The sequence below is a fragment of the Athene cunicularia genome, assembly GCF_003259725.1.
Source record: "Athene cunicularia isolate RWA chromosome 3 unlocalized genomic scaffold, athCun1 chr3_part1, whole genome shotgun sequence".
Classification (NCBI taxonomy): domain Eukaryota; kingdom Metazoa; phylum Chordata; class Aves; order Strigiformes; family Strigidae; genus Athene; species Athene cunicularia.
The window spans coordinates 100,187,706-100,202,939 of record NW_020799097.1 but is presented as its reverse complement, the minus strand read 5'-3'; the positions used below and the strand labels follow the sequence as shown (position 1 = coordinate 100,202,939).

Sequence of the window (15,234 nt, the reverse complement as noted above, 5' to 3'; positions counted from 1 at the left end):
TGAGAAGCTAACCTCAACCTAAGTATGACATACCGAGGTATATTCCACTGCAGTAATGTTGTACTTCTTCGTGACATCCATATTAATAGGAAGAAGTCTTGGAAATTACCAATCAGAACTGTGGAAGTCATGCAGTAGGCACTGAATGTGGAGCTCACTGGTGTCAGGGTACATGCGTGGTTTCTTTGGATTAGTTTTCTTTAGCTTTCTAAAGCGTGCACCTTCCCACTCGCTTGCACATAAGAGATAAATTTAAACTCTTCCCTTCCCAATTGTGATCAAACTGTCCTATATCGTGGGAGGGAATTTCTTGGGTTATTTTTTTTAATGGATGCAGAAGCTTGGATAGCGTATTTTGAAGTCACTTGGTCGAAGCCAACTACTGCGTGCTAGCAGAGTGAAAGGCGCGTAACTGCTGTTTCTCTACCTTAATCATATGGCATCCCTGTTACCAGGAGGAAGGGGTTTCAGTCTTCAGAACCCATGTCTGTCCATTATTTTCTGGGCGACATCAGGAGACCGCTGTTTTAGCTTAAACTGAGCTTTAATTGAGCAGAGTGAACTTTGCTACAGTTTTGGGTTTTTTTGTGGTCAGAGATTCCAGTACACATGTGAGAAACTTAGCAGTTTCTCTTTCTCTCTCTTCAGCATTTTGACTCCATGTTGGTTTTGAAAAGACAGGTTTTGCAAGAGGATGGGAAAGCTCCTCTGAATATTTTCTTGACCACATAATAAGCTCTTAATGTTGGTTTAGTTCAGCAAAGGTATCCTAATAATTAGTTTCAAACAATGTAAAATTCCCTTAATCCTTGATCTGATAGATACCTTGGCTTGTGAATTGTTCTTGCATGGTGAAACATGGTGAGAAGTTGTGCTTTTAGCCAGGTTTTGGACTAGTTCTAGACTAAAAGATTAACTCATAACATGGGTTAAAAGGTATACTGTTCTGACTTTCCTGGAATTTCTCATATAACATAATTTGTTGTGGGAATTTCAGTGGTAATAGGGCATAATTTTGGTCACAGTGGAACTTTGAAATAAGTTTGTATTTCCTTCTATGCCCTGTCAAGATTATGTAATGGATGGAGTTATTAATAGTTTACCCATGGAACTGTTACAGGTGAAGGTGCTTGGAGACTTGTGAGAAGCTCTAAGGTGTGTAAGTGAAGACCAGGGCAATGACTGAGAGTGGTAGTATGCCTTCACTGGAAATTCCAGAGGGGTAGATGTTGATTTCCTAAGGTGGAAGTGGCAAGCTAGTGATAGCCCTAGGGGCTGGTCCTGCACAGGTATCGTTGTGCGTGTATACTTTTTGTGAAGTAATCGGTTTATAGTTAGATTTAAATGAGCATATTTCAAATGGACACATTTTAACCTTTTGCCATTAAAAAAAATATCAAGAGTTTTCTGGAACCGTGTTTCCTGTTACCCGCTCTTCTAGATATGCCTACTGACTTCTCAAATCTCTCTTCTCTGAGTACTTGGTACACAACAGAGTGTCAGAAAAGTTCCTCTTTCCTTGCTCTCATCGTGGACCATGGGGTCTGAACTCTGTAAACTGAGATATTTCCTTCCAATTTATTGATTTCTGTGGAAAGTTACAGGTCCTGTATTTCATAACTCCTAGAAATTGTGTGGAAAATGTAGCTGGAGCTTTAGGGCAGAAGTGTGATGCATGAGGCTGAGCCTGGGGCATGGAACTGACTTGCTCAGCCGCCTTTATAGGAGCCCACCCCTTCTTCAGAAGGAAAAGAACTTGTAGGCACTGCATGATTACAGAATTGTAGTCATGAGAGCAGAGTGGCAGAAGCTGCAGGTCATGTTAACATGTTAATATTTACAAAGCTCTGAACTGAATAACCACAGAAGCAGTATGAGCTCCTTGTTTAAGTTTCTTGGGTCAGTGGCCGGTGCCTGTTACATTTCTCCAACACTGCAAATTTTCTGTCCAAAGAAGAACTTTTGAAGAAAAGTGGGAGGTTAATCACGTAAAATACTTTCAATTTTGAACACTGGAAGATGTTTTTCTTTCAAAAAGCATTCTTTGTAATGATGTGTGGATTTATTCCTGTATAGCTGGTTAGGTATAGCTGAGTGGTACTGTTGCAGACAATTTTGGCAGAGGGCACTAAAATGTTCATTTATGCATTGCACAGTCCATGACATAAGGCTTTGGGCATCAACAGCTATATGTCACTTAAAAAAAAGTACTAAAGATAAGGGATTTATGTATTCTGAAATATAAGTAACGCTAGTTCATAGCCTCTGAGAGTTTCAGTGATACCTTAGACTGTCCTGTATTCAATACCACTGATAAATTCTGCATTTTAGACCTAAAAGTTCAGCTCCATTGTATCTGCTGGCTCTGTGCGCCAGCTCAGAAAAAACTTCCTTTTCCTTGAATTCAGAAGTCTTTTGGAAACAAACTACTAAACCTGAGAAGAAGTTACTATAAAGCAGTATCCATACAGCTTTTGAGCTTCTGGCTTCATAAATTTTAATATAAAATAGCAGCAATGCAGTCCTATGGTTTAAGAGAGATTTTAGGAATGTGATTAGCCTTCTGGCTTTACAAAAGAGGGAACAAATGTAGGTTAATTAGATACTTAACCAGCTTTTTTATATATTCTCTGTAATTCTGCATTTCGTCTTAAGAAGTGAACAGTGAGTAGTCACATGGTTAAACAGCTGGAAGACATGAAAACAGTTTTTCAGTAGAAAAATGAAAGTGTGGTCATCTTCAGTCTTTGCTGCTCTACAACTTTAAGCTCCATGTAGAAGTAATTGCCACCTAGACTATTTAGATCACTTATTGGGACAGCTGGATATTTCTTAACCAGAGAAAATGTTTGAGTGTTATGGGTAGAGTTGCTTGCTTTTCAGTTTTGTGCTCAATGTGGCAAGCTTAATGTTGGTTATTATTTTGTATGGAATTAGAGTAATATGTAGTATTGCTATGCCTAATCTTTTTGCTGTTTTCTTGTCAGGTGATATGAAAGATGACATGGCTGACCTACAAGTGAATGGGAACGCTGGTCATTATCCTCTGGATGTAGAGGAGGTTGAAGAAGACTCTAGTGCGCAGCTTAACATGCGTGGAGTTTTTCTGCATGTTTTTGGAGATGCCTTAGGTTCCGTAATTGTGGTATTGAATGCCTTGCTTTTTTATGGGTTGTGGAATCCGTGCCCCAAAGATGGGCCCTGCTTTAATCCATGCGTCAATAATCATTGCATGGAAAATGCTACTTTATCCCAAACGCTTGGCGGAGCAAACAAGTCCGAGCAAGAGAGCATTACAGTGGCTGGTCCATGCTGGTTGCTATATTTAGATCCCATCCTTTGTTTGATCATGGTTTGTATACTCCTTTACACAACTTACCCATTACTTAGGGAGTCAGCGCTTATACTTCTGCAGACTGTTCCCAAACAAATAGATGTTCATTCTTTGAACTCAAAATTACGTACCCTTGAAGGAGTTGAAGCAGTCCATGAGTTACACATTTGGCAGCTAGCAGGCAGTAGGATCATTGGTACTGCTCACATAAAGTGTCCTGATCCTTCCACGTACATGATGGTGGCAAAGCGCATAAAAGAGATCTTTCATGACGAAGGGATTCATGCAACTACCATTCAGCCTGAGTTTGCCAGCGTTGGCTCTGAATCAGGGAGAGGAAAATGTGAGTTTCCGTGCAGGACTCAGTGTGCTTTGAAGCAGTGTTGCGGAACAGGAGAAGATAGTACTGCAAAGAAGACAGAAAAATCTTCGTCGCTTAGTATCTCTTGTTCAGAAGTTGTCATTGAATTTCCAAAAACTAGGAGGACTAAGTCGGAGAGCATCCCTTCAGTTAAGCTAGAGGCAAACGCTGATCAAAATGAGCAGTTTGAATCATCTTTGTAACTCCCTGAATGGTGCTACCTGAGTTTTGGTGACTGACAACAGCTGTATTGCAAGAGGAAGAGACAGACGTTTGAGATGCAATTTTGCCAAGTAGTGTAATTGCTGAAGTCCTTGTTCTTGTCATATTGCTAAATCTAGGATGCTTGTTTTAAAGAACATAATGTCACTGTCATGATACAATGTGTTTGTGTTGACTTTTACCGAGACAGACAGAAAGTGCACCAATGCTGTAACAACTTCAGAAAACCAGTTTCAGCATTTCAGCAGAGACACTTTTTGCTGTGCTTCAAATTAAAATATTTTTTCCAGTGAAAAGGTATTTGAGGGATAAGCATGTAGGAACTCAATTTGTGTTACAGATTTCTTGGACCTACTCTTTCCTTTAATATTTGATTTGTAGATATTTTAATATATTGTTTATTTAGAAGCCCTAAGGAAACCAAAGCTCGTAGGACATTTTTAAAGATATAACTACTTAAAACTGGAAACCACTTTGCAGTTTCACATATTTTTCTTAAAACTTATATAATAATAAATGTGAAGGCTTTTCTAATGAATTTATCATATAGCATATTTTAAAGAGAACATCTTGTGATTGTTAGAAACCATCCTCACTTTTTCTGGTAAGGTAGCGAGGTAATTAGAATCAACTGCTTGTGAAAATATCAGATGTGAAAGGGTTTTTTTTTCTATCAGAATGGAAGTTCAAGCTACTGTATGCTGCTCTGTGATCAAGACATGAGACTGAGTGATAAAGTAATGCATACTTTCATATTTTATGAATTTTCTGGTGTTTTTCCTCGTTTCCAAGTTGTGTCTGGTCATAAAAGTCTTGGAAGTTTAAAGAATCCTTGACTCACAGTGCTGTGAATGAAGAGCTGGAGCTTCATTTTTAACTAATTCTCAGTTTACTAAGATAAAAGAATTAGTTATGTCAATAAGTGCTCTGGAGGGGACAGTGTGCCAGGCACCAACTGTATAAGTCATGCTTTTAAGCATAGGTAGTAGCCTCCGTAGCAAGTAATCCAGTGGTGCATTTTGTTTGTAGTTGAGTGTGTCTGTACGCACTTGCAGTGACTGCAGTCCTGGTCCCTGCCATGTCCTCAGGAGTCTTCTGCTGACTTTGCAGGAAGCGGGGCAGGGAGTAGGATTTCATTCACTGTATTTCACACTTTGAGATGTTTATGTATCACACAATTTCACTTATTAAGCATCCAAATCTGTGGTGTAAAGTGTCCCTCAGTTAATTGACTACTGGCTCTAAAGAAGCTGTTACAGTATGCTGCCAACTTACACCTTAGTAAAGGAGAAACTGGTCTATGAACTGTGAATTTGGCAGAGACTAGGTGAGAGGTGAAGATAAAACACAAAAGAAATCTAATCTAAAACCCCTGACTCTTTCGATCCACCTGCAAAGTTATGGATAGGAAGTAATGTTTTGTGATTTAATTGACTACTCCTATGCTTAAAACTGGAAAACAGCTGAGATCGTCCATTGTTTGATCCATGACTCTGGACATGATAAACACTCTGCCTCAGTTTCCCTGTCTTACAATGGGGATAATACCTACCTCACAGGGGTGTTGTGAGGCTTAACTCTTGTGCAAAGAGCCCTGAGATCTGTTACTGGGAGGCACTGGGAGGAGTATAAGATACTAAATGACATGGTATTTGCTACTTCTACAAATGTATTGCAATACCTAGGCACAACAGAGGGAACTGAGGATAGATTTGGCCTTATGAAATGCTTCAATGCTGTGGTTTTCAGGTATTTAACAGTATTTAAATGTAGATTTTTTTAAAAAAAGAATGTTTTGTTAGTGAAGGGAATGTAGCTGTGCCTCAGGATGCAGAACACCTCGCTAGTTTGCATTTCTAATGTGTCTCGTATGATAATTGCTCCTAAGTAGTTCAAAATAGTCTGCTGCTTGGTGGACCTGGGTTGGCCCAGGTCCTGTCAGTGGTCTTGCTCAACTTCTCAGCAGAGCATTGCAGTCAACTCTCGATCGTCCATGGGTGGATTACCAGTGTTGTGTATTAACTGTGCCGTCCACAGGGCCAGACGAGCTCTGTATCGTGTGCCAGCGCGCTGGCCAAATGCTGCGTGCCAAAGCATTGGAAAAGTAGAGGAGCTCAGTCCAGTTTCATGTGAGCCCCCTCTCACAGGGTTTGTTAGCCTGGGTGCAGCGCAGTGCCGTGCAGTTGTTTTGCCTCGTGGCTGCTCAGATGCATCCTCAGGAAGCTGCGGGGTGTGGATGGGTCGGTTCAGCTTTGCGCTAGCTTGGGGATGTTGGTGCTTCGCAGCCATCAGCATCGCTCACCTTTTTTCTGTGTTTATGCTTGTTGTATAGTCTCATAAACTAACTTAAATATGTTAATATAGTATTTATGTATGTTTTTGTTTTGTCTGAATTACCTTAACTGTTTCTTCTGTTACCTGTATATGATCTAGAGTTGACTGTTAAATGAGATCTTGTATGAGACTACATTTGCAGAATATGCTACCACTGCTAGTATACTACAAAGTATTAACCAAGTAAATTTTGAAATGAACAAAGTACTTTTTTTTTCTTTTGAAATGTGTATCCTTGCTTATTATGGTAAACTTTCACTAATTATTTTGCTTACTAGTTTAAAATTGGTCTCAGTCATTAGTATGAATTGTTGAGGTCCTGCTGTACATCACTAATGCACCATAGGACTGCTGCTCTTTAGTTTAAAAAAAACAAACAAAAAGCACCAAGACAAACCATAGTAGCACTGAGAAGCCTGACTTCCTTCTCTCCTGTTGCTCTTACAAAAACAGAGCAACTATTAAGTCTTGACAGTTGCCACCATTGGTTAAGAGTCTCAGTAAATGCATCTGAATAGATGGAGTTGTAGTCACTAATTCCATTGTAACTATTTAATCTTTCTGTGTGTGTGCCAGAAGTCATATTTTTCTATTTCTGTGTCCATTGCAGGCAATGGCTAGCTTAAAGAACAAAAATCTCTCCCACACATTATTTTTATTATCAGGACAGGATGCAGATGTAACGACGATGATGATGATGGGGGCCAAAGGGGGAGTTGCATGGCCTCTCTGTCATGTGTTGTGTTTCATGTGCAGCACCAGCTGGTGTTAACAGGGCCCTTTAGTCACTTTAGCCCTGGATGGTAAATCCCCTGGAAGCGTATAGTCAGGTCAAGGTGGTGGCTGTACAGCAGCAGGAAATCAATTTTCGTGTTTGTTCTGGCTGTATGAGACCCAACTGTAGCCTGCTAGCTTGCAATATAGCTTCAGTTTTTTTAACCTCTCTGTGGTTACACAGACTTGGTTTGTTCTGAAGATCACAGTTCCAGAATACTGGGAGCATTCAAAAACACTGCGCAGTCTGTTGGGTTTTTTTTGTTGTTTTTTTTTTTTCCACAAAGCATGAAACTAGTGAATCTCATGTAAGTGAACACTGCAGTGGTGGGGAGCTAATTGTATTGTGTATCACATTCCTGAATTTTTAAAATAAAAAAATATGGAACACCGATTTTAAGGAAAACTAAGTTTGTATTTCAGTGTCTGGATTGTTTTTGCTTCTGATTAAATGTGTACCAAACATCATTGGGTGAAATATTTTACACTTAGTACATGTCTCATCCTGAAACATAATATATTGGATCACTTCTTAGATTATATCTGCACCCAAGGTGCAGTGCAGAACTAATTCAGACACTCAGTGGGCTAGCCACAGTACCGTGAGGCTTTATTTGTTAGCAGAGTAAATTGCTTCTGTGGAAGCCCTTATAATTTTAGCTCGATTGCTTTCAAAATCCACTCTAGACTTTCAGTAATATCTGTTATTGCTGCATCATGGTATTTGGTACGGATATACACATAGTTATGTAAAAGACAAAACTAGCCCCGGCTTGTGACTCCTAAAAAGTCATGGCAAGGCCTCAGTCCTGTAAATTTCTGTATTCATGAATAGTTTCATCGGGCTGACGAGTAGTTACTTGCATGCAAGGAATTATTGCAGGAGTGAGTCCAGAGCTTCTGCCAGTACAGCCTGGCTTTTGAAGAAAGAATGAAAGTACCTGGATTTTATGGATATATTAAAATCAGGAGTACTGTGGTGTTTCTAAATTTGCTGCAGAAATACTCTCAGTTTGTTACAATTTCAGGATTTGTTCCTTTTTCCCATTCTCCAAAAAGAAAGAAAAAAGCCCACTAAGTGTCCTAAGACTTATTAACAAGTTTAGCTAAACTGATATTGCTGTTTGCTTCAGAAATGGGGCCATCTGAATTTATTAAACACTGCCTAGTGGAGTCTGGGGAGGAGGGATAAAGATTCTTGCCATTCTCCTTCCCCTGCCCCCTGCTTTGACTGGGCTTTCTAATCTCTTCAGCTATGGAGAGACCGGGGGGACAGAGGGGGTGAATTTTGTAGCTAGATGTTCTGAGTTACATGTGGAGGGCAATGGGAAATACTGCTAACTATATTTAAAAGCATATAAATGTGCTCTGACTATTTTAGTTTCATAGCATAGCATCAGTTACGCCCTTTTTAGGTATGCATTTAAGTTGTTCAGCTCTGTAGTAACTTAGTTTTTTTCTTTCTCTGCTGGACCGAAAGAAGTAGATGCTCCATTTGCCTGAGCTAAAGCCAGTCTTGACAATTTTCCAAATCAAACGTGGCTTTGCTGATAACAGGAGGTCCAATTATTCCTTATGACCTTTGCTTTGTGTGGTTAGCTGCCTGTGAGATACAGTACCATGTTTTAGTAGGCTCATGTTTATATTTTTTTGCATTCATGGTGTTATCTAAGTAGTTGAAGAGTAAAACCACAATACTGAAAAATATCTTTCATCCATGTCTCCAAAAAGCACATGGCATTAATTTGGCTTCTTTTCTTTCACGTCCTGGATCCTGTTTCTGAGCAATGTTAAAATACAATCAGCATAGCTAGTGTTCATTGATACTTCTTTTTGCCTTCTTTTAAAATAAATACGGGGGGTGGGGTGGGTGTTGTATTAAATATTAAAATGGAGGTCTTGAATGTCAAATACTTTTAGTTGGGATTTCTTTCTCATGTCACTTCCTAGGAAGAAATTTGACTAGTAGAAATGCACTTTCATCATCTCCCAGAACCTCAGAAACAAGTACAAAGAGCACAAGTAGAAGAGGAGGTTAATAAATGGGTTGTAAAATGTTGGCCTCCAACTGTCTGGATTCCAGGTGCAATTAACAGAATAATTGCTCAGTTCTAGTATCGTGAATAGTTAATTATGCAAAATGCATTTTTTTTACTGCATGTTTTTTCCTAAGAAAAACAGCCTTTGAAAAGAATAAAAAATTCTTCCTGTCCTGTTAATTGGCTGCGGTTGAATCTCTTAACACACAGGTCAATGAGGTAAGCTTCCTAATAGAAGTTTGTACTGTTCTATTCAATGTCTTTGCAAGATAGCTACTTCAGAGCAGAAGATGCTGTGGTGGTTTTCAGCTTCATTTGTTCCAATTCAGAAACACTGCAGTTTCTGAAGTTTGTTGGGAGAAAAGTACTGACTGCAGAAAAAGATACAGCTGCCAGCAATAATACTGAGGAGGGCAGGATCATTACTAATACCTGCCTTGAGCTGTTCCTGAGCTTGTAATGATGAGTTCATTTTGGAACCCTTTACTGTTGCAGCTTCAGCAGTTGCTTTTCTCTGCTTCAAGAGAGAAAAATGATTCTATATTATTAGTTATATATGCAGGAGGGTATGTTTGGTTGTACTGTAAGCATTGCACGTGAGCTTGAGTTTTGCCATTTTCCAAAGCTACTTCTACCTCATCATGAAAAGATGTGATTTAAACTTAATATGAACAACCTTTGTAAGACATACTAGTGTGGGAGTTTTTAATTAACAGGATGGGAAGGGAAGCTTCAGGTCCATCGCTTACTTTTCCTTTTACACGTACCTTTACCCATACCATCCCTAGACCTCCTACCCTGGATGGTTGCCTGGCCACCTCAAGGACTGGATCCAGCTCCCAGAACAACTTTTTGCTGCTTTTCTATCAGAGGAGCTGAGTGTCACAGGGGAAGGGCAGGTTGGGAGTGGAGCTGTGTCTGACTCCAGGCAAGCGAACGCTTTCAGCAGGACCCTTCTTCTCAGTCTGATCCGTGCTAGCATCCCAAACCTGGCATGAAATCCTTGCCAGCAAAACTTTGGTTGGTGTTTATATATACACGTATTTCATGTTATCTTCTTTTTTTTTTTTTTTTTTTTTTGTAATCCCCCCTCCTGTCACCCAAGCTCTGTTTCTAGTCGCAGTGTTGGTCGGCATCCCAATGTTTCCCTCACACCGGCTAGTGCAGCTAAGAATAGCCATGGTGATGCTGTGTAACAGGATGTACAACCTGCTGGGTTTCCTGCATTTGTGCTCATGTCGCTGGCCTGGGCCAAAGTCTGTCCTCCTCCATCTTCCCTGCTAGCGCTGCTGGACTTGCGAGATAAACTTGTTAGATTAGGTTTGCTGTAGGTTAGCCTACACTTGTTTCAGTTGCATTCTGCAGTATAGGCAAAACCTCAGCTGAGTGAGGTGCTTACTTGCTGCCAGTCTTTCTTGCTGCAAAGTACAGCTGCCGAGTGTAAGTGGTCACTGCTGGCCCACTGCAGACAGTGGCAGATGAGGGCTGTGGACCTAGTTTCAGCTTTGCTGCCTGGTTTGATGTTACTGTGTCATCATCCTTCTAGCTGAGGGTACAGCTCAGCAGATGCATGCAGTGAGCACAGCGTGGTGAGTCTCAGCAGGTAACTAGGTCACTGCTGCTTACCTGATCTTGGTGCTCATACCTTAGCTTAGGAGTGAACAACACTGTCACAGATAGATGCTGCACATATTGCTATACCCCCGAGATTTTTTCATTAGGCAGCATTGGCTGGAGATGCAGCCCATCATTCTTGTCCTGGGGTGCTCTAGGAGACTCCATCAGCTGCAGAGAAGCTTATTTTCCCTTGAGAAGGGGATTAATGTGAATTAACAATATTTGGGTGATAATTTTCACTTGTATTTCTGTGGCCAGGTGGGCAGGTTCTGATCCAAATGTGTAGGGTTGATTCTGCATACTTCCATTTGAGTTTAAGGAGGGGTTTGCTTAAAATACCAGGTAAAGTCTAGGCTCAAGCACTTCACCTTCTAAATATCCATAGTGACAGAGGCCTTAGACTTTTATGTCATGATGTTCTGAAGAGATTTATCACAAGAATTATTAGCCAGCCTTGGTAGCTATGTTTCCACTTTGTCTGAAAATCTCCCTGCATATAGTAGATGCACAGTAGAGACACTGATGAGTTAGTCGGCAAGCTATCACTAAAAAGGAAGTGTTTGGTACATATGCTTCAGCTTGGAAGCAGAATGACACTTGGCACCATGATGTCCCAGATATCTTTTTTTGAAGGAGTAGGAAAACTACAGAACTAAATACTGAGTCAGGCTGCGTGGGCAAGAGCTCCCATGTCAGGACTGTGCTGACGTCACGGTCGCAGCGTGACATCCTAGCCGTATGTGAAAAGCTCAGAGCATCACCCAAGCCATCGATGTTTTTCAAAAGCTCAGTAACATTTGCTGAAAACTTGCATGGGATTTTTTCCTTAACATTTCCAGAGAAGTTTAGCCATGCAGCTTAAACATCTCGCTATCAATTTTGTAGAGGAGCTGGAAGGCTTTAGACCATGGTGTGTAATTCACCAGTGTTGCAACAGTGCGTGCTGCTCTGGAAAAAAAAAAGTGTCATTGAACCCAGCGTTTGAATGCCATTGTCCCTGTGTGCCCTTTCTGAAAGTATCTAGAAAATGAGGTAATGTCAAAATGTTTCTCTACTGAGAGCTGTTTGGATACTAAAGTCTGAAGCTTCTGCAGTAGCCTTCTGTCAACAAGAGGTTGGCTGTCTCACTTGCAGGTCTCCTGATCACAGATGCACTGCAAGGCCAACGTCTGCAGTGCTCTTAATTGCTGGCTTCTGCCCAGACAGTTATCTTGGCTATTACTGCATGGTTGGGAATTTCACAAAAATTAATGTGACATGGAAAAAGAAGGGGACAGGCACTGGGGTTCTTTGAATTTTTTAAGAATAGAAATCTAGATCTGGGGGATTTTTGCCTGTCATGGTTTAAATCCAGCCAGCACCTAAACACCAGGCAGCTGCTTGCTCACTCTCCCCCACCCAGGGGATTGAGGATGTAGTGGTAAAGAGAAACTTAAAGGTTGAGATAAAACCAGTTAAATAATTGAAAAAAAAAAAGTAAAACAAAAACAATAAGAGAAAGTACAAATGGGTAATGCACAATGGGATTACTCACCACCCGCTGATACCCAGCCCATTCCTGGCTAGCAATCCCAAAAACCAATATCCTGAAACCATAATCCTGGAAGCAAGAGAGAACCCCCTCCTTCCTGGCCACCCCTCCTTTATATACCGAGCATGACATGACATGATATGGAATATTTCATTGGCCAGTTTGGATCCATTGCTCTGGCTCTGCTCCCTCTCAGCTTCTTGCGTACCTGCGCACAGGCAGGACATGGGTAGTTAGAGAATCCTTGATCTCTTAGCAACAACTGAAAACATCAGTGTATTAGCAGCATTCTTCTCGTACCAAATCCCATATTGAATCCAAAACACAGCATTAATCTAGCTACTAAGAAGAAAGATTAATTCTATCCCTCCTGAAACCAGGACACTGCCAAAACTTCTTTCAACTCTGGTAGTATTAAGAAGGCAGATCACTACTCCCCTGGTGGTCACTGTGGTTAGCAGAGAGCAAATTAAATTATGGCATCAATGGAGAAAGATGAGCAACAGACTGTATACGGATCTTGCTTTTGGACTGGTTATAATTCTTTTCCCCTTGAAGCTGTTTTGGTAATGATGTTCTTCGGTCTTTCTCTATAGTTCTGCAGTGCTTAATAGCTTATTACTGTGAGACCTACACGTGGTGTCTGTGGAAACCAAAGTTAGTGAAAGACATGGAAAAAAAATGTTTAAACAGATCACAGCTGAAACAGAAACCTTAATCTTTCCGAGACTGAGAAGGTAGCCAGCACAACCTCAGCTGTTACAATCAGGAAAGGATAGTGCAAAGTACCAAGCTTAGTACACTACTATAAAAATGGTGTAGAAAGTCAGGTAACAGTAGTTTTGCTTTGCACCTGAGCATATGAGAAGTAGCCTAGATTAAGAGACTGCAGTTTGGCAAAAGTAATGTCTTTGCACGGAGGCTTTGTCATTGGCAAGGGTTAAAATTCTGATAAAGCGGCATTTCTCCAGATGACTTAAGGTAAAGTCAAATGTAGAGAGTCCTTATGCAATATGGAGTTCCTCTTTCGAAACAGTGGTTTGGAGAGAAAAAGTCATTGGTCTGGGCTAGGACAAAAATTGCTTAAACAAGATAAACAAGGGTGGACTGGTGCCATCTCTCCCTTCCCCTTTATCTTTAAACCTTAACCTTAAATTACAAATCTGAGGTGAATGCAGTGCAGTACATCTCCAACTACTGAAACTAGCCACATTTTAATAGATGTTATTTCAATTATGATGAAGGTTTGAAAGTTTCTCTGGGTAATAGAAATATTTCTCTGCTTTTAAAGTTCAAATGCAGGTATTTTTAAATAATACTAAGAATGTTTTCAAATTAAATAGTGATTTCTCCTGATAAAGCATTTCATAATCAACAATAAAGATTTACTAGTTCTGTATCCTTGTTTCTAAGCCAAGTAGTTCACAAAATATAAACTTCATTTTCAAAACCTATCCAATTTTTGTGGGTACAGTATTTTTAAAATATCAGCTAGAAAGAAAAGAGGTTTCAGTCATAAAATTAGAGCTAACTACACAATCTTTATAGCAGGTCACTCACCACTAACAAGTACTTTAGCACTGTGCAGAGATCTGAGGGGCTGTGAGAACAGGGACCAGAGCAATAAAACAGGGTAGAAAAATCTTTGCATGAGCTTCACAAAGAAGAGACTACTTCAGTGATATGTAAAAAAAGGTATCCGTTCCTAAGTTGCATTTTTACTTGTATTATACATAGTGTCCTGGAAAGCTAACCCTTCAAGATACTGGTTATGTGATGACGACTTTATTCCAGAAATACCAAGTTCGGTTCTATCCTATGCAATGGTTTATCCAGGTAGTGGAATTATGGTAGGGAAGAGGAAAGAGGATGATAGATGCATTTCTGGTCCAGTATGGCATTCAGCAACTCCTTGGAGTACATGCATTCCTTCTTTTAAATAATGTGAAAGTGTGTTTGGCGTTTTACCCAAATCTGATCATCCTGAGTTTTGAACAGTTTTGTTCCGGTGGGTTCTTTTTGGAGAATGTCATAACCAAACTGCCTTCAGAGCACCTTGCCATGACAATGCCTTCAGGTACCAGGTGCTGTCTGGCTGAGCCAGTTACAGTGTATTTTTCTCTGCTCACTAAAAATGAAAGACTCTGAACCAAGTCATGTACCGGATGAAGTGTATTAAAGACCTGAAAATGTGGAAGAAGAGGGTGAAGATGAGGCTAAATTAATTCTCAACCCCTTTAGCCTCTGCTAAGAAAGGGTTTGTTTGGCTTTTTTTTTTTTTTTTTTCCATAAATGTTATTAATTCCAAACAGAACTGCTCATATTTAGAGGAAGAAAAGCTTAAGATTCAGTGACATTTCATCAAGGCACTTTTTGGCAAGTCTAAGCTGTTTATTAAGTAAATTGGGTAGGGTGGTAATTGTTGTTGCAGAACTCCTTAGAGCACATTTTCCATCTTCAGCATCTGTGATAAGTAGATTAGAAATATAAGAGCCTGCCCTGGTGCAGTTTTGGGAGCTCTGACAGAGGGTGAAAAGCACTCCCTGTTCATAGCGCACATGGGGCTCTGACCTCTGTCATGCTTTTCCAGTGTTGCTAGACAGTGTTTAAAGAAATATGAAGCACTCTCTGAGACTAGAAAACACGATCGCTTACTTTGTAGTAACTGTGGTTCTCTGAACAGTCTCCATATGGATTTCAGTTTCCCCCAAATAGCTAAAATTTCAGTTGAAGGCTGACCTCAGAAATAGGGATGGGAGGCAGCTTGTAGAGATCTCATGGTCATCCAGCAGGACTACAGCCATGGTAGGGAAAGAAGCCATCCTCCCTTCAACTGTACCCCAAGCAGACCCAGCCTGAGGGATGGAAACCCAGCAGCACTCCAGGGAGAAGCCCAGACTGCCACTGGTTAATCCTTGCTGCACTGCAACGGTTTTGTGGCCATAGCACAGAGGAGAAGCGAGGGCATCAGGGCATCTCTACCCTCAGCTGGGACACATGCAGGCCAGCTAACCTGCACTCT

At 40.6% G+C, this 15,234-nt stretch overlaps 1 protein-coding gene across 1 annotated transcript; it reads left to right on the top strand.

Moving 5' to 3' along the window:
- Nucleotides 1–2,956: 2,956 nt before the first annotated feature.
- SLC30A1 (solute carrier family 30 member 1) lies at nt 2,957–8,873 on the top strand. Its single transcript, XM_026844627.1, has one exon. The coding sequence runs from the start codon at nt 2,957–2,959 to the stop codon at nt 3,896–3,898; it is 942 nt and encodes a 313-aa protein (XP_026700428.1). The 3' UTR covers nt 3,899–8,873.
- Nucleotides 8,874–15,234: the final 6,361 nt, after the last annotated feature.